The sequence below is a fragment of the Sphaerodactylus townsendi genome, linkage group LG14 (assembly GCF_021028975.2).
Source record: "Sphaerodactylus townsendi isolate TG3544 linkage group LG14, MPM_Stown_v2.3, whole genome shotgun sequence".
NCBI classification, from domain to species: Eukaryota; Metazoa; Chordata; class Lepidosauria; order Squamata; family Sphaerodactylidae; genus Sphaerodactylus; species Sphaerodactylus townsendi.
Window position 1 is genome coordinate 40,154,367 of NC_059438.1, and position 18,620 is coordinate 40,172,986.

Genomic DNA, 18,620 nt, shown 5'->3' on the forward strand with positions numbered 1-18,620 from the left:
CTTGGACATTTTTGAGGAGAGAAACTGGATGACGATCACTCAGTTGAAAGAAAGTATTCTCCCGAAGGTTCCTCTAGTCTGCTGGTTCAGGCTGCTTGCAGAACATGGATGAAGGAGGTGATGAAGAACTTTAATGTGTGTTATATCGTAGGTGTGCAAATTGATTTGACATGTGTTATGTTAAACAGCAGAAAATAAACTAGTGTATTCATGAAGCAAGCAACATAGAAATGTATTTGATGGTGGCTAAAAGCAAAAAGCAATTTTTAAAGGGATGGAAGTAGTAATTGTAAGTTTGTTTTCATCTAAAGGTACAAGAAAACCAAAGGATTAAGCTGCAGTCTTATTACCTAAGGGTAATGCCCACTGTGCTTATAGAGGCTGACTTCTCTGTAAATAAGCATAGGATGAAAAGGCAATAGGAAATGGAGTGTGTAGTTTAGACAGGGAATTGAATGCATGAGAACTTTCAGATGTGAGTCCCTTGAAGTCTGGCTTCTTTAGAATGCCATAAAGGTGAAACATGGCCGATGTACAGTAATTTGGATGAAGTTTTTGCACAGCCTTAAATGTGGTGATCACTTGGAATTCTGGGTGTGACTTCAAATGAGGTCTTCTCAAAAAGTCAATCTGTTCATCCCAACCTCTAGTGCAGTGGTGGCGAACCTATGACACGGGTGCCAGAGGTGGCACTCAGAGCCCTTTCTGTGGGCACGCGCAGAGTGCCCCTCCCCCCCCACATCTAGGCTGGCCTGGGCTGCTGGGCTCGATTATTAGCAATAAACCTAAGATCAAGTTTTGGTACCGCTGTGTAGGTAACCCTGTTAAGCGCTGTTAAACCCCACTGATTTTCATGCGAAGAACAAAAGCGCAATCCTTTACCTGAGAGTAAGCTCGGTTGCTGGCAATGGGGCTTGCTTCTGAGTAAACCCTCCTAGGGTCGTGATTCACCCGTTGGGAGAGTTGCACGGTTGCTTCAAAGCAAAGCCACCAATACCACCAAACTTAATCCTGAGTAACACATGCCTCGGAGCCAACCCTTTTTTCTAAACTAAAACCTCAGTATTCAGGTTAAATTGCCGTGTTGGCACTTTGCAATAAACAAGTGGGTTGGGGTTGCAATTTGGGCACTCGGTCTCAAAAAGGTTCGCCAGCACTGCTCTAGTGTATAATTATGGCAGTCAACTTGTACCTGGGGGAAAGGGGTGAAAATAAAAGATGTTGGGTGGGTTGGGAGGAATTCTGCTTGTCATTGGTAGATCACTGGATCCCACTAGATAATCGGTTAAACTAGACAGCTGAATAGTATCATCTTAGTAGAATCTACATTCAGGTTCACCAACGGCACCCCAAAATCCAGGTAACTGTAATCTTTTTGAAAACCTTGATTCTAAAAATCCCTCCTTTTCAAGAATCCTGGCAAGCTGGATCGTTCTGTCATTTTCTGAACCATATGATTGCTCTTGTATGCTGAATTTTTTGGAGGGTCATTATACCTTAATACACTAACATGATAAGAAGATGACTCTGGAAGCAAATTCTGTATGTAAAGATATGTATGCGTTATGTCGATTTGCCACACATCTGCCACTTTTTATGTTGTATTGCATTTTGTAACGGATAAAGGGGTAGTTTTGTACATAATCCCTTGTAGTGTGTTCCTTCGTGTGTGTGAGAAAATACTTTGTTTAAGGAGTCGCTTATTTTTTGCACATGTAGGGCCAAGCTGTGGGCTTTCTGGAAGTATTATATAGTCCACCTCATGGGGAGGGGGGGGGCTGGGACTGAAAACACACCTGTTGCACCTCTGTATGTCACATGGGGCATGATCACACCGACAGCATACTAGCTGTGGCTCATTGTCAAATGTTCTGTTAGTGTCAAGACCTCAGGATTTCCTTCTGCCCGTTCCACATGAATTGTAACTGATGGAGTACAGAAATTGGGATAAAATGAGGATACAATATGTCTCAAATAACAGTTCTGAAGAAGAAGAGGTTGGATTTATATCCCCCCTTTCTCTCCTGTAAGGAGACTCAAAGGGGCTTACAAACCCCTTTCCCGTCCCTCCTCACCACAAACACTTTGTGAGGTGGGTGGGGATGAGAGAGCTCAGATGGACTGTGACTAGCCCAAGGTCAAACCAAGACTGAGAGAGCTCAGAAGAACTGTGACTAGCCCAAGGTCAAACCAAGACAGAGAGCTCAGAAGAACTGTGACTAGCACAAGGTCACCCAACTGTGACTAGCCCAAGGAAGCCAATGGCGACAGCGAAATCCCAGTGGGTCCAAGCTGGGATCCGGTAAATTGTCAAGCTATCATCCCCTTGATACAGAAGTTAAAGTCAAACAAGGCTCCAGGCAGCGATGCCATTATCCCCAAAACATTGAAAGCAAACCCACAATGGTGGGCAGACTTGCTCGCAAATCTCTTTACAAGGATCAACGAAAAGGGGATAATGCCGAAGGCATGGACTTCCTCCATGCTGGTCCCAATATTCAAAAAAGGTGACCAAAACGATCCAGCAAATGATCGACCCATTAGCCTGCTCTCTATTATAGGGAAGCTATATGCTAAGCTTCTCCTGACTAGATTAGAGTTATGGGTCAAGCAAAACAGTATTATCGGCCCCAAACAAGTGGGCTTTTCCAAGGGGAAATCAACACTAGACCAGACCCATGTTCTGGCCCACTTAGCTAATAAATACTCCAAGAACAGCTCTTCCAAATTAAGTGTGGCCTTTTTGGACCTCAAGGGAGCATTCAACTCGGTGAACAGAGAAAAACTCTGGAGAAAACTTGCAGCCCTTAACATCGACCCAAGACTTCTCTTCCTGATTAAACAACTGCACACCCAAAACTCATGCCAGGTGAAAGACCATAGGGGATTTCTATCAAACCCGGTCCAGGTAAAAAAGGGAGTCAAACAAGGCTGCGTTTTAGCCCCTTTACTATTCAACATCTTCTTGTATGATCTCCCCATAGCCCTGGCCCGGGTGGATGGGCATAGCCCTAGGATCGGCCTAAAGCATGTCCCTCTTCTGCTATTTGCGGATGATACAGCCCTACTGTCCCTCACTCATGTGGGTTTAACAAGACTCCTGCATAAATTTGTCAACTTCTGCGAGACAAATGATCTGCAGGTGAACTATGATAAAACTAAGATTCTGGTCTTTGGGAAAAGTAACAAAAAGCAAACCTGGAAGATAAAGGGCCATTATATCGAGCAAGTAACAACTTTCAAGTATTTAGGACTCTGGTTTAACAACAACCTGTCATGGTCCACTCATCTAAAATATGCACTGGCCCAGGCTCAATCAAGTATTAGCGCCATTAAGAGGTTCTATTACTCCAGGGGTAACCAATATATTCCCCCAGCTTTGCAAGTCTTCCAAGCGAAGGTGAGAGCACAGCTACCCTATGGAGCTTCTGTTTGACTATTTCAGAATAACAGCATTATCAAATCATTCCACTCCAAATTCTTGCACAAATTATTTGGCGTGCCAAACTGCGTCCCGTACGCAGTCTTATGTTTAGAATCTGGCCAATATTCTATAGAGGCCACTATTTGGCTAATCATTATAAAATTCTGGTTAAATATTCACAACCGAAGCTCCAGAAACTCATTGACCCAACTTACCTTGAGCGAACTCCACCATTCAAAATGGTGCACAATTGTTACAGCAAAGATCGGGGAACTGGGTTATGACAGTGACTCCTTCAATATGCTAACCTTTACTGAAACTTTTGCCCTCATTAAAGAGAGGCTGTTAGCAATGGACTATCAACAACTGCAGAGCTTGGCAAATAAATCTTGTTCACCAACGAATATGTCAATTCCTTTTATGCAGGGATATCCAGCCTATTATATTACAATGCTCACAAATCCCATACACAGGAGAGCCTATATGCTGGCTAGATTTAACATCATGCCATCTCCGCTACATAGAGGAAGACTGAAAGGTCTTCCAAGCGATAAGAGGTTCTGTCCCGTAGCATAGGACAGCTGGATTCCATCCCACACATTCTCCTGAACTGCTTATTATACCAAGGACTCCGATCCAGTCTGTTATCCCAAGCCATAGACTCTATGATTGATTGTACTGAATCAGATAAAGTAGTTATGCTTTTAAATTGTCAGGATTTTCATTGTTGCCTTATAGTGGCAAAGTTTTTGTCAGAAGTTTGTAAACTGAATGTATGACAAGCACGGAGTTTTTTTACTATTCACTCTTTAACTGGAACTGTATTTTTATACTATCGTGGGCTTATTGAATTGACTAGCCCAAGGTCAAACCAAGACTGAGAGAGCTCAGAAGAACTGTGACTAGCACAAGGTCAAACCCGGTTCCTCCAGATTAAAATGCACAGGCAGGTCTCAGGGAGAAATTCAGTGCCTCAGGTATAAGGCAGGATGAGTCTAAGCAGCGTTTCCAACTCTGCTTTGGCTGGAACACCCCACCTCTAGATTCAGAGCTTACAGGGACTTGGAGCTTCTGTGCTGTTCTCCCACACCAAACAGGTGGGTTTCAGCTGGTAAGGGGTTAGCACAATTCCCTTTTGGTCAGAGGATCACTGGAAGACGAGGCCAACTGAAACACCTTAACCATGAAGTGGTACAGTCTTGCACTGGGCCTGGCTGAAGAGCAGCCTCTGCTTGCTTTTATTGACAAGTGTCCACATACTAACCATTTTCAAGAGATATTAGACACTTGTCAATAAGAGCAATCAAAGGACATTTTTCCGGGTCCAGTGCAGGCTGAAACAAAGTACAGTGGTGGCGAAGCCAATTGGCCATGCTGGAAGGGGCTGATGGGAATTGTAGTCCATAACATCTGGAGTGCCAAAGGTTCGCCACCACGGAGTTAGAAACTAGAACCTCCATGTCTGAGGTTCAACCCCACAACAGGCCTGTATATTTCTCCTCAAAAAGCATGGACAAAGGGTCAGTGTTGTGTATCCTTTGAGAAATGCACATGAACTGGCATTGAAACAGTATAAGGCCAAACTTGCTTGAAATTTGTTATTGGAATCAGAATGGAAGACTGTCTGAAATGAGATACTGAGGAACATAAGAACATAAGAACGAGCCTGCTGGATCAGACCAGAGTCCATCTAGTCCAGCACTCTGCTACTCGCAGTGGCCCACCAGGTGCCTTGGGGAGCTCACATGCAGGATGGGAAAGCAATGGCCTTCTGCTGCTGCTGCTCCCGATCACCTGGTCTGCTAAGGCATTTGCAATCTGAGATCAAGAAGGATCAAGATTGGTAGCTGTAGATCGACTTCTCCGTAAATCTGTCCAAGCCCTTTTTAAAGCTATCCAGGTTAGTGGCCATCACAACCTCCTGTGGCAGCATATTCCAAACACCAATCACACATTGTGTGAAGAAGTGTTTCCTTTTATTAGTCCTAATTCTTCCCCCCAGCATTTTCAGTGAATGCCCCCTGGTTCTAGTATTGTGAGAAAGAGAGAAAAATGTCTCTCTGTCAACATTTTCTACCCCAGGCATAATTTTATAGACTTCAATCATATCCCCCCTCAGACGTCTCCTCTCCAAACTAAAGAGTCCCAAATGCTGCAGCCTCTCCTCATAAGGAAGGTGCTCCAGTCCCTCAGTCATCCTCGTTGCCCTTCTCTGCACTTTTTCTATCTCTTCGATATCCTTTTTTTTTTGAGAGATAGCGTGGCTGACCAGGAGACTGAACACAATTACTCCAAATTCACCACTTACGGCTTTATGCTTAAAGGAGGCATGAACTCAATCTTTGCAGTTTTATTCTCAATTCCTTTCCTAATGATCCCCAGCATAGAGTTTGCAGAAGCACAGGACTGCGATGAGCTGAAGATATCTCCTCCTATCTGTTCAAGGCACTTTGCAATCCTTCCCAGAAACATCTTGGCCTTGAAGCGATGCTTGTTTATAACAATCCCAGGTATTTTGATGCCCTATATTATTGCTTCTCTAATTCTGGACAAAACAAGCTCTTGCCACAGTGTAGAACCAGCCTATAATTCTCCATTTCAAACTCCACTGTGGTATTAGGAATGACCCGGTGGTGAATTTTGGGTTGCAGCTGTTCTTGTTAGAATGGAGAAAGGCCCTCGGCTTTAAAGAAGAAGAGTTGGATTTATATCCCCCCTTTCTGTCCTGTCGGAGACTCAAAGGGGCTTACAAACTCCTTTCCCTTCCCCCCCTCACAACAAACACCCTGTCAGGTAGGTGGGGCTGAGAGAGCTCCGAAGAACTGTGACTAGCCCAAGGTCACCCAGCAGGCGTGTGTTGGAGTGCTAATCTGAATTCCCCAGATAAGCCTCCACAGCTCAAGTGGCAAAGCGGGGAATCAAACCCGGTTCCTCCAGATTAGAGTGCACCTGCTCTTAACCACTACGCCACTGCTGCTCATAAAGGAAGTCTTACCCTGATTTTGATAATAGGCAACTCTGATGCGTCAGAGAAAAGACAGGGGTGGAGAGAGAGACAGTGTTGAGGAAAAACATGTATGTGGAGTGGGTGGGCTTCCAAGAAGGAATGGGCATCTCCGAAGCATGCCCATGCTTAAGATGACCTCCTTCTCTTTTTATCTGTGGCTGAAAGAGGGGGAACCATACTAATCTCTCACAGTAGAAATAAAAAAACCAGTCTTTATGGCATCTTAGATGCAAGCCCACTAAAGTTTGTGTTGTCAAGGGACCACAAAGCTCCTTTCTGTTCCTTCGGCACATAATGGAACACGGTTGTTTTTTTACAGCAATGTAATCATTAACCTTTTTCTGGAAAAGTATGTTATTTCTTCCAGTACCAGGAGACATGGTTTCTGAAGGACATACTTAACTACAGGAGCAGGTTTTATTCTCTAGATGGACATGAGGTATTTTATTTGGTCACCAGAGAGCAGGCAAAGGCAATGAGAAGTCACAAAAATTGAAATGTTGGGGTGAATTCTTGGAAAGAGGGCACCTGATGGGGCAGTCACCCTGCCTACCACTTTCCCACATTAAGCAAGGAGACTGTTAAGGTCTAAACTAGTGGTGGGATCCAAAAATTTTAGTAACAGGTTCCCATGGTGGTGGGATTCAAACAGTGGCATAGTGCCAATGGGGCGGGGCGGGGCACGACGGGGGCGGGGCCGGGCATTCCGGGGGCGGGGCATTAATAATTTATCTGTTACGGTAAACTCTTACTGTTAAAAAAAAGTTCCTAATTTCCAGCCGGTATCTTTCTGTCCATAATTTAAACTCATTATAGCAAGTCCTATCGTCTACTGCCAACAGAAGCAACTACTTCTCCTCTAATTGACTGCCTGTCAAATACTTAAGACTTTCAAATACTTAATTTTGTTTCTAGAAATCAAAAGAAGGATACTTTCCTTAAACAAGGAACTTTACCATATTTCTAAAACATGTTTTTAAAACAGCCCAACAGGGAGAATTATCCCGTTTTCTACCTTCGCTAACCAGCCACATAGGAAACAACAGGACTTTATGATTTTTGGACCTAATGGGATTTCTAACGGAAAAGCAGACCCAATTAGTAACTCCCTCTCGGCACACACAAATAATTAGTAACCCACTCTCGGGAACTGGTGAGAACCTGCTGGATCCCACCTCTGGATAAGAGTTGGTCTATGAATAGTGAATGTTGGTTAGCATAGCAAAGTTTATATGCCTGGGTGAGTTCTCTCCCCCTCGCCTCCCAAAATCAAAACAGTTGCTGGCCACAAACCTCTCCAAGGCCAGGGGATGAGATAATTGCATTCCCAGGAGCAAAAGAATCAACAAGCAGCTGTTAATTAAGCACGCCAAGCCGGGTCAGCGAGGTACCAACTTTTTGCGGGAACTATGTCGAGACGGCAAGGCAGTAGGAACCATCAAAAGAATGTGCGTGGCTAGGCAGTTGCAGATTTTACCTGTTGCCAATTTTACCTGCACAGTGCTCTGATGAGCAAACCTGTCATAGTGTAATGTAGCAGGAGAGACATTCTTGCAGTCACATGGGTCCAGAGGTGGGATCCAGCAGGTTCTCACCAGTTCCCGAGAGTGGGTTACTAATTATTGGTGTGTGCCGAGAGGGGGTTACTAATTGGGTCTGCTTTTCCGTTAGAAATTCCATTAGGTCCAAAAATCATAAAGTCCTTTTTTTTACAGTAAGAGTTTTTTATAGTAACAGAGAAATTATTAATGCCCCGCCCCCAGAATGCCTGGCCACACCCCTGTCATGCCCCACCCAGCCCCATTGGTGCTACGCCACTGTTTGAATCCCACCACCATGGGAACCTGTTACTAAAATTTTTGGATCCCACGACTCGGAACTTTTTAGATATTTTTCTATTGCTGCAAGAATCACATGGGTCAAGAAGTGAAAGTTAGAGGAGGTGCCCAAAATTTATGAATGACAATTTAAAGTTGTGGATCTAGCCAAATCGGTAAAATTGACTAGATATATAGAAGATAAGTGGATTTCGGATTTTAAGATGAAAGGAAGTTAGGGATTGAATATATTGAACACTGAAAATAATAACTTGACTTTTGGGTATATGGTACAAAGATGGTTGTAAGATTTAAATATAAAGTATTATTATTATTATTATTATTATTATTATTATTATTATTATTATTATTATTCCCTTCTTTCCTCTGTCTTTTAGATGGAAGGTTTTTCACCATGTAGGTAGAAACCAGATAAACAAGCAAGGGTTTGAGAGGACTATTATTTGCATACTTAGCAAGGAAAGTCAGAAGCTCTCTGTAAAATTTTGTTAAATTCAGAAAAATTGTGCAACATGCAATATTTTCTTTTCTCCCTTTCTTTTTGGGTGCATTTCTCATATGAATTAGATAAAGCTTTAATGACATTGTTTTTAAAAAGATAAACCTGCCTCACACCGTTGTTGTGAGGATTTAAGGGCAAAAGGCTGATCAGGGTTCCCAATTGGGGGAGAAAAGTGGGGTTCAATGAACTAAATTGATCTGCTCTTCCAAAGCCTCAAAGAGAGAGTCTCCAAAGCGAAGGCTGCGGTAGGGGGCGCCCAAGAGCCTCCACTTGGATTCTGGGCGGAGCTTTATTCTCTTCGCTCCTTCTCCCGCTCCGTCCAGAGGTCGCCGCGTGATGACGAAGGCGGCGTGGCCTCCCTTCCGCCCCTCGCCTAGGTCGCGCCTCCTGGGCGGTTGCCTAGCAACTGGCTCAGCAAGGGCCGGGTAAGGCCTGAGCCTGCCTCAGTAGCCTCGGTGGCGCCCGGGAGGAGTCGCAGGATCTGCCGCCATGACTTCGCTGCGGGCTTTCACTTGTAACGACCTCTTCCGCTTCAACAATATGTGAGGAGGGGGCAGCAGGCGGGGGTGGGGGTGGGGGTGGGGATCGGGGCGTCTCTTTCCTGCGCGTCTCCGTCTGCACCGAGCCTGGGACTCGCCTCGCACGAGGGTCGGTCGCCCTGTTCACACGTTACGGGGCATGCACCTGCGATGCGTGTCGAGCACGCGCTTGGTATTTCTCTGTACGTGCTTCGAGCAGTTCTCACGTTGTGTTCATGTTGTGTTCATGTTCGCGTTCTCTTGTGTTTTGACAGGGGCCCTCCAGACGTTCGTGGACTACGATTCCCATCAGCCCCCGCCAGCATTATGCTGGCGGGGGCTGATGGGAATCGTAGTCCACAAACATCTGGAGGGCTCCAGTTGGTCGCCCCTGCTTTAGATAACGTTTATTTTTGTTTCCTTGCAGCAATTTAGACCCTCTCACAGAGACGGTATCCTTTTTAGCCTGAAGCCGAAGAACCGGGACGTGTTTTTAATGAATTATATGGAAAGCAAGCTCGTGTTTGCTGCCAACTTCACTGGGGAGCCGCACCGAACAAGTGCGCCTGTATTTATTCATACGTTGCTGTTTTGTATACTTCATTTATACCCTACCAGCAGTGGCGTAGGAGGTTGAGAGCTCGTGTATCTAATCTGGAGGAACCGGGTTTGATTCCCAGCTCTGCCGCCTGAGCTGTGGAGGCTTATCTGGTGAACTAGATTAGCTTGTGCACTCCCACACACGCCAGCTGGGTGACCTTGGGCTAGTCACAGCTCTATGGAGCTCTCTCAGCCCCACCCACCTGACAGGGTGTTTGTTGTGAGGGGGGAAGGGCAAGGAGATTGTCAGCCCCTTTGAGTCTCCTGCAGGAGAGACAGGGGGGTTATAAATCCAAACTACTACTACTCCTCTTTCTCTTCTTCTTCTTCCTCCTCTTCTTCTTGTTCTTCTAGTTCTTGTTCTTCTAGTTCTTGTTCTTCTTCTTCTTCTTCCTCCTCCTCCTCCTTTCTCCCCAGTGGGGACCCAAAGCAGGTAACATTGTTCTGCCCTCCTTGGCTTTCTTCTCACAACATCTCTGTGAGCTGGGCCAGGGTCACCCAGCAAGGATCCGTGGTTATTTGTTTGTTTATAGGTGTCAAACTCGCAGCCCTCCAGATGTTATGAACTACAGTTCCCATCATCCCCTGCCAGCATCATGCTTCTCTCTGTGATACACCTCTGAATATGCCAGCCACAAATGCAGGCGAAACGTTAGGAACAAGATCTACCAGACCATGGCCACACAGCCCAGAAAGCCCACAACAACCAGTTGAGTCCAGCCATGAAAGCCTTTGACAGTTTTTTCAGTATTTTACTTTTGTTCATTTTAAGAAGCTCAACTTTTGGGTGAAAGTTTCTTAACTACAATACCCATAGTACGGGATTCCATTTTACTTACAGTACTTGGCCCACTGGCCAGAGTATTTTATTGTTGCGGAAGCACCTGGTGGCGAACTAATGGGTTACAGTAAGTAGAGTTTTCCTCTCATTCCTGGGTTTAAATTGTTTCCTTTCCTTTGAATACCCTATCTGGGAGCAAGGCTAATTCGATTTCAGTGAAATTTATTCCCAAGTAAATATATTTATGGTGACAGCTTTTGGCTGCAGTCCTAAGGACGGTTTCGAGACCAGGACTCAATGAATAATGTGAGACTTACTTCTGAGAAGATATGTATAGATGGCTCCTCTACACACGCGTACACAAAACCTTTATTGGCATCATACAATAAAACATTTTGTAACCAGAAACATTTTACAACCAGAATAACATAGTTACAGTTCAAATAACCATCATTTAATATAAAAATCTCCCTTAGCAGATGTACCAATTATATCCAACAGAAACTTGGCAACTAATTCAGAAAAATCCTGATTTGATCCACCCAGGAAATACTTTATCCTTTGATCATCTGTCATATCTACATTAAAAGATGTATACAATGGTCGATACTTATACCTTAAGTATTCCCTATTTGGACAGTAAAACATGATATGCTGTAGTGGCTCCTCTAGTTATTTTCCTGTTTTGTATTTTGAACAAGACAAATGGTTTAGAAGTCTGATTTTATGATTTCATGGTTGACAGATTTCATGGTTAACCCAAATCTTCTAATTCTGAGTAACTTGATAACGATGGGATGGTGATAAATGGTTCCTGCTGGTGCTGCTTCTTAACTACCTCTGTTCAGCTTTCTGGTTTTCTGTCCACATATTTTTAAACCTACTTCAGCAGCCATAAGAACTGGAAATATTTTTTTTTAATAAATAAAAGCTTAGCCTCTCAAGGCCTTGAATTTTGTGGCAAATGCTGAATTCTGTGGAGTGAGAAATCGTGGTATCTGCACGGCCCTGGCCTTCAGCATCCAAAATGAGGCCTATTGAACTGGCCTAAGCTGTATAGTGAAACGTTTGCCTGGCACTATGCCAAACTAATAAAAAGGCTGGAACTGGAACTTTCTAAATTACTGCCAGCAACGATCTCTGCCCTTTTAGAGAAGATAACGGGAAAGCTGCTGTGAGATGGACATGTGCTAGGAGCAGCAGTGGCGTAGGAGGTTAAGAGCTCGTGTATCTAATCTGGAGGAACCGGATTTGATTCCCCGCTCTGCCGCTTGAGCTGTAGAGGCTTATCTGGGGAATTCAGATCGGCCTGTGCTCTCCAACACATGCCAGTGGGTGACCTTGGGCTAGTCACAGCTCTTCGGAGCTCTTTCAGCCCCACCTACCTGACAGGGTGTTTGTTGTGAGGGGGGAAGGGCAAGGAGATTGTAAGCTCCTTTGAGTCTCCTGCAGGAGAGAAAGGGGAGATATCAATCCAAACTCTTCTTCTTCTAGTTCAAATGAGCTAACTCATATTCCTTTGTCTCGTAGTTATGGGGAAAGCGGAAGGCTCAGTGGCCAGAGAGGAGTGGCATGGCCACGTTACTGCCCTCTCTGTCGCGCCTGAATTTCGCCGGCTGGGTTTGGCTGCTAAGCTAATGGAGTTGCTTGAAGAAATATCAGAAAGGTGAATCCTGTTCTCTAAAGATCTTGTTTACTAAGCTGTAAGCAATTGTATCTGTTCAGTAATGTACTGGTCTGCAGAAATTCTGGTTGCGTTTCCTGTGAGACTTGTTGGAGACCAACCATGATATTATGAGCTATTTAGACCATGCCAAATACCTTCTTGGCTAGTACAGTCTCTCAGCCTCTCCTCAGGGTATGGAACATGGATGCATGCCTCACCTCTGGAAGGTCACTCTAGAGCAGAAGGAGGCAACCGAAACCGTCTCTGTAGCAGCGGAACACACCCTGAGCAGAGATGGAAGAGTCAATAGGCCCTGTGAAGTGGGAGTAGAGATACTGTATTAGTCTGTACTGGGAAAGGGTATCCTTCAGATTTTGGGTCCCAAGTCACAATGGGCTTTAAGGGTAAGGCAAGCACTAGTACCTTGCCCTGACTTGGACAGCCCCAGGCTAGCCTGATGTCATCAGAACTCAGAAGCTGAGCAAGATTGGCCCTGGCTGGTGTTTGGATTGGAGACCTCTGAGGAATACCAGGGTCTTGCTACCGACAGAGAGATTCTGTGTTAGCAAATAAGCCTCTGCTCTGGATGCAGTTACTAAATTGTGTTCTTTGTTGCCAATCTTGCCTGCTTCTCCAGGAGGAGGGGGGGTCTTACAGGATTCCTAAGCTCTTCACAGCTCTCCTTAAGGCAGGGGTGTCCAACTCTGGTGCCCCAGATGTTCACAGATGGCGAATTGGCCATGTTGGCAGAGACTGATGGGAATCGTAGTCCTTGAACATCTGGGGCACCAGAGTTGGACACCCCTGCCTTAAGGAGAGCTGTTCTCCACCTGTAATTGGAAGCCAACCTGCTGCCGAGGCAGCAACCGCGCCCAACCAGCTTCACCTCTGTCTTACCTGGATTCAATTTCATTGCTCTGTGCGTGGCTATGGTATTTCGGGCCCAGCGTAGGACAGAGATGGCAGGATCTGTTGACTTGTTCAGTGTAATGTATAGCTGGGTGTCATCAACATAGTGAGGACAACCTGATGTAGATTTTAAATCCTGAAGGTGGAAGTGCTGATTCCTGTAATACTCCCTTCCCCATATCTCATGGTTCTGACCCCACATTGTTTACAGCTACATCTTGAGTTAGGTCCGCACCACCTCAGCCCTGTCCGACTTAGTCCTGTTTCCAGTTCCAGTTGTCTTTAAGAGTGGTTCAGTCCAAACATCACGCCAAGTCTCTCCACACAGAGCGCTTCGCTCATCTGGGAACAGCCTCCTGGTGGTCCTTGGCCTGAGAGAGACCTGGTTGTCCTCAACCAGAGCAGGGCTGTTTTGGCCCTGGCTGCAGCCTGATGGAACTCTGTCAAAAGAGCCCCAGGGCCTGTGGGTATTGGCTCAGTTCTGCAGGGCCTGTAAGATGGAGAGGCCTATGCAGAGGTGGGATCCAGCAGGTTCTCACCAGTTCCCGAGAGTGGGGTACTAATTATCTGTGTGTGCCGAGAGGGGGTTACTAAATGGGTCCGCTTTTCTGTTAGAAATTCCATTAGGTCCAAAAAATCATAAAGTCCTGCTGTTTCCTATGTGGCTGGTTAGCGAAGGTAGAAAACGGGATAATTCTCCCTGTTGGGCTGTTTTAAAAACATGTTTTAGTAATAGGGTAAAGTTCCTTATTTAAGGAAAGTACCCTTCTTTTGATTTCTAGAAACAAAATTATTTGAAAGTATGAAGTATTTGACAGGCAGTCAATTAGAGGAGAAGTAGTTGTTTCTGTTGGCAGTAGACGATAGGACTTGCTATAATGAGTTTAAATTGTGGACAGAAAGATACCAGCTGGAAATTAGGAGCTTTTTTTTACAGTAAGAGTTGTTTACAGTCACAGAGAAATTATTAACGTACCGCACCGGAATGCCCAGCCACACCCCTGTTGTGCCCCACCCAGCCCCATTGGTGCTACGCCATTGTTTGAATCCCACCACCATGGGAACCTGTTACTAAAATTTTTGGATCCCACCACTGGGCCTATTGTTGAGGGCTGCAACTGTTCTCCAACAATTGGCTCCCCTACTGGACCCTACTAGAGGTGCATGTCTTCTGCTGTTAGTATATAGCAGGGGTCTGCAACCTGTGGCTCTCCAGATGTTTGGGCTGATGGGAATTGTAGTCCATGAACATCTGGAGAGCCGCAGGTTGCAGACCCCTGGTATATAGTCTTGGGAACCCTTACCATGGAGGGAACGATTCCCCTCCTATGGTGAATAACAATATAAGAAAGATGTTTTGATTTTTTTGTGCCCTATCTTAGCCAGTTAGGTTTTTATCTATGTGAAAGTTGATGCAAAGTTTTGTGATTGTTTTATATTTCTATCCTAGGAAAGGGCAAGATAGAAATCAAATGTATTTATTTATTCATATTTATAATTCACTTTCTAGGCCATCCTTCCCTGTAAACAGGCTCAGAGTGGTTTACAACAGTTTGCAGTTAATCTTAAAACAACCAATTCCACAATACGCAATGGCACCTCAGTTACCTCAGGGGGATGAGCTAAAAGGGAAAAGAGAGGGGAAAAGGGAAGGGGAAGCGAGGGGTAAAATAAACAAACAAACCTTGGTTTGTGTGCTGGATGTGGGTTAGACCCAAATAATAGTTTGAGCTTTCAAACAAGATGGACCAGCCATGATTTAGAGCTGTTCAGTTGGCTTTTATTTTCCATCGGCTCAACACTCTGGTCTGGGACAGCTACAATGACCTTTGTCCATAGTTGATTTGTCAACACAGATGTTATGTCAACCGCTTTAGCGGGATCTTGGTGAATTCCGCAGGGCCTGTAGAACAGTTTTGTTCCACCGGGCTTTTGGTGAGGCCAGCCATGGATTCCCCCTCCAGGATGCCCCTGTGTTGCGTGCCACACCATCATTGGCACGCCCGATATAACACCTAGTTAGCACTACTGTCCCCTCCCGGCCTTGGGATCGGGCACCATATAATATAATATTTCTGCTGCTGTGTTTTTATGGTTTTATAGATTTTGTAAACTGTTTTAAATTAACTTAGGCTCATTCCACACATGCAGAATAATGCACTTTCAAACTGCTTTCGGCGCTCTTTGAAGCTGTGCGGAATGGCAAAATCCACTTGCAAACAGTTGTGAAAGTGGTTTGAAAACGCATTATTTTGCGTGTGCGGAAGGGGCCTGAGTTATTATTGTGTAAAATGTTGTTTTTGGCCTGCTGTGTTTAATGTTATTATGTTATAGTTTGGGAGGTGTCTGAATTGTGATAGAGGTTGCCTGTGTAATGTCGGAATTTTTCTTCCCGTAGATTTTTATACAGCCCCTTGTGTCAGATAGCACTATTGCAAATCTTTTTTGCTGTTTTGCCTCAGTGCCCTCTTTTTGTTTTTCCCCTCTGTCTCCCCCGATGAAGAAAGGGCGGATTTTTTGTGGACCTCTTTGTAAGAGTATCGAATCAAGTTGCCGTGAATATGTACAAACAACTCGGCTACAGCGTGTACAGAACGGTGCTAGAATATTACTCTGCCAGCAACGGGGAGCCTGATGAAGATGCTTACGGTGAGTGTTTGGAGTTCAGACAAATGGGAGCGAGTCATGAAGGCCTGCGGCATTGCTGCTCTTGATGTGATGCACGGCTGTAAATATATGCGTGGAACTGGTTCATGTGAGTCTTGTCTAGATTGAAGCCACGAACCAGTTTAAAATGAGCACTCTGGTGACCCACTTCACTGGCAGATGTTTAAGCATGTACATAGTTTTTCTGCTAAAAGAGATGAATCTTTCAGGAATGTTTACTTTTAGCTGGATCGTTTTCTAAATTCCCAGCTGTTCCTGACGCATAAGCAGACTAAGGAGGCACAAGACAGTTCTGGGGCATCATTTGGTTTGTCCAACTACAGTGGTGGCGAACCTTTGGCACTCCAGATGTTATGGACTACAATTCCCATCAGCCCCTGCCAGCATGGCCAATTGACCATGCTGGCAGGGGCTGATGGAAATTGTAGTCCTTAACATCTGGAGTAGCAAAGGTTCGCCACCACGGAACTAGGACAATAGCGAATGCTTTCAGAAATCTTACGTTCAGATGCTGATTTTGATTTTTCTTTTGAGCATGCATAGAGATTGGATCTTGCAGGGCAGAGCTCCCCAAAACACACAGGCAGAATCAGTAGTAGATATTGTTACATTCCAGGCACCAGGCCGGATCTCAGGACCCAAAGGGTAAATAGTGTTGGAAGAGAAGGACTTTACGCTGTTTCCTGCCTCAACCACAGAGGGGTTTTTACTAGTAAGTCAGATGCTAGATAGGGACCCAGGGATTGTCACCTTTACTCTATCCTGCTGGCACTATCCCTTTGATGAGGTTAGACTGATATTCTTAGGGATTCCTTCCTTCCTTCCTTCCTTCCTTCCTTCCTTCCTTCCTTCCTTCCTTCCTTCCTTCCTTCCTTCCTTCCTTCCTTCCTTCCTTCCTTCCTTCCTTCCTTCCTTCCTTCCTTCCTTCCTTCCTTCCTCCTTCCTTCCTTCCTTCCTTCCGGTTCTCTCACTCTCTCTCTCACTCTCCATCTTGATCTCTAACCTACATCGCCATGTGCATAGAGAGGACGGATGCAGAGTGCATCTACCCCCATCCAGCTAGATTAGAATAGAATAGTGAACCTATCTATCTATCTATCTATCTATCTATCTATCTATCTATCTATCTATCTATCTATCTATCTATCTATCTATCTATCTATCTATCTATCTATCTATCTATCTATCTATCTATCTATCTATCTATCTATCTATCTATCTATCTATCTATCTATCTATCTATCTATCTATCTATCTATCTATCTATTATATTTGTAAACCGCCCCATCCCCTAAGGGCCAGAATGGAGTTCACTAATGAATACCCTTTTTATTTGACAACTCCGACTCCGACTTTTTCTTTGTGCCAAAGCTCACACGCATGTTTGGGATATGCTCCGCTGTGCTATGCCTCCGTGCACGCTGCTCGTTGTGCAAAAGTGTAATCTCTACAACGAGATCCTCCATCAAATAGAGGGCTGCTCTTATCAATTCTTGTAATGAGAGCACTGTACAGACAATTCATCTGCTCAGGGTTGCAATTCACAAGTCCCATCACTGGCAGCTGGAGGCTTTTCTACTAAGATGGGGTGTTGTGGGTTTTCATGATGGAGCAGGGAAGTTATGAAGGATCCTGTCTGACCTCAGTGGCAAGTTTAGTAGGTGATAAGAGACAGAGGAAAAATTAGCCTGTTCCTGCAGGAAGTGCCTGTCTGCTCCCCATCCCCCGCTACTGGTTGTGTTTCAGCTTAATCTTCACTTTGTTGATTTCTTATTTCCCATTTCCTTGTTTTGCAACAAAGTGTTTGACTAGTCCTTGTTTTTGTCTGCACCGCGTTCATATTCACAGATATGAGGAAAGCCCTGTCGCGAGACACAGAGAAGAAATCAATTATACCATTGCCTCATCCCGTCAGACCGGAAGACATTGAATAAGCCAAGACTGGTTATTAATGCTGTGCGCTGAAGGTAACATTTGGAGACAGCTGGAAGCCCTTTGGAAGGACGCCGCAGCATTTTGAAAAATGTAATTAGGAGTCTTTGAGCAGTGACAAGAATATGCAATTTGAACTTTTGTTTTTAGGCTATTTGGCAAAACCTTCTAATGCTGCTGATCCAAAGCAGGCATGACTGGAACCCTTTGTCACTTTTAATTAAAACCATAAATAAATCTCAGTGGCTTTGAACTATTACTAAACTTCTAATTCAGGTTAAGTATCACATCATCCTACCTCAGTGATGGCGAACCATTTCGAGACCGAGTGCCCAAATTACAACCCCAAACCCACTTATTTATCGCAAAGTGCCAATGCGGCAATTTAACCAGAATGCTGAGGCTTTAGTTTAGAAAAAACAGTTGGCTCCAAGGCGTGTGTTACTCAGAAGTAAGCTTGGTGGTAGTTGGTGGCTTTGCTTTGAAGCAACCGTGCAACTCTTCCAATGGGTGAATCACGACCCTAGGAGGGTTTACTCAGAAGCAAGCCCCATTGCCAGCAACTCAGCTTACTCCCAGGTAAAGGATCGCACTTTAGTTCTTCACATGAAAATCAGTGGGGTTTAGCAGCGCTTAACAGGGTTACCTACACTGCTTCCCCAAAACTAGGTCTTAGGTTTAATGCTATTAATCGAGTCCAGCGGCCCAGGCCAGTCTAGATGTGTGTGGGGGGGGGGGGGGGCAGGGTGAGGGCGACTGTTTGTGCGTGCCCTGAG

At 44.9% G+C, this 18,620-nt stretch overlaps 1 protein-coding gene across 2 annotated transcripts; it reads left to right on the forward strand.

Annotated features, from left to right (window-relative positions):
- Positions 1–9,138: 9,138 nt before the first annotated feature.
- NAA20 (N-alpha-acetyltransferase 20, NatB catalytic subunit) lies at positions 9,139–18,081 on the forward strand. 2 transcript variants are annotated; one of them, XM_048516282.1, is made up of 6 exons: positions 9,139–9,313; positions 9,717–9,741; positions 10,707–10,797; positions 12,201–12,336; positions 15,749–15,894; positions 17,761–18,081. In XM_048516282.1, exons 1-6 carry the CDS (start codon positions 9,261–9,263, stop codon positions 17,844–17,846), a joined length of 537 nt encoding a protein of 178 aa, XP_048372239.1. In that variant the 5' UTR covers positions 9,139–9,260; the 3' UTR covers positions 17,847–18,081. The 2 variants fall into 2 exon arrangements, with proteins under 2 accessions (XP_048372239.1, XP_048372240.1); XM_048516283.1 differs by lacking the exon at positions 9,139–9,313 and adding an exon at positions 9,355–9,492.
- Positions 18,082–18,620: the final 539 nt, after the last annotated feature.

Bases quoted from the DNA above. Each gene is read 5' to 3' on its own strand.
- NAA20 (XM_048516282.1), top strand. From the start codon at position 9,261: ATGACTTCGCTGCGGGCTTTCACTTGTAACGACCTCTTCCGCTTCAAC. The intron at 10,798-12,200 runs GTAAGTAGAGTT...TTTGTCTCGTAG, and splicing joins TGGCGAACTAATGGGTTACA to TTATGGGGAAAGCGGAAGGC. The intron at 15,895-17,760 runs GTGAGTGTTTGG...TCATATTCACAG, and splicing joins GCCTGATGAAGATGCTTACG to ATATGAGGAAAGCCCTGTCG.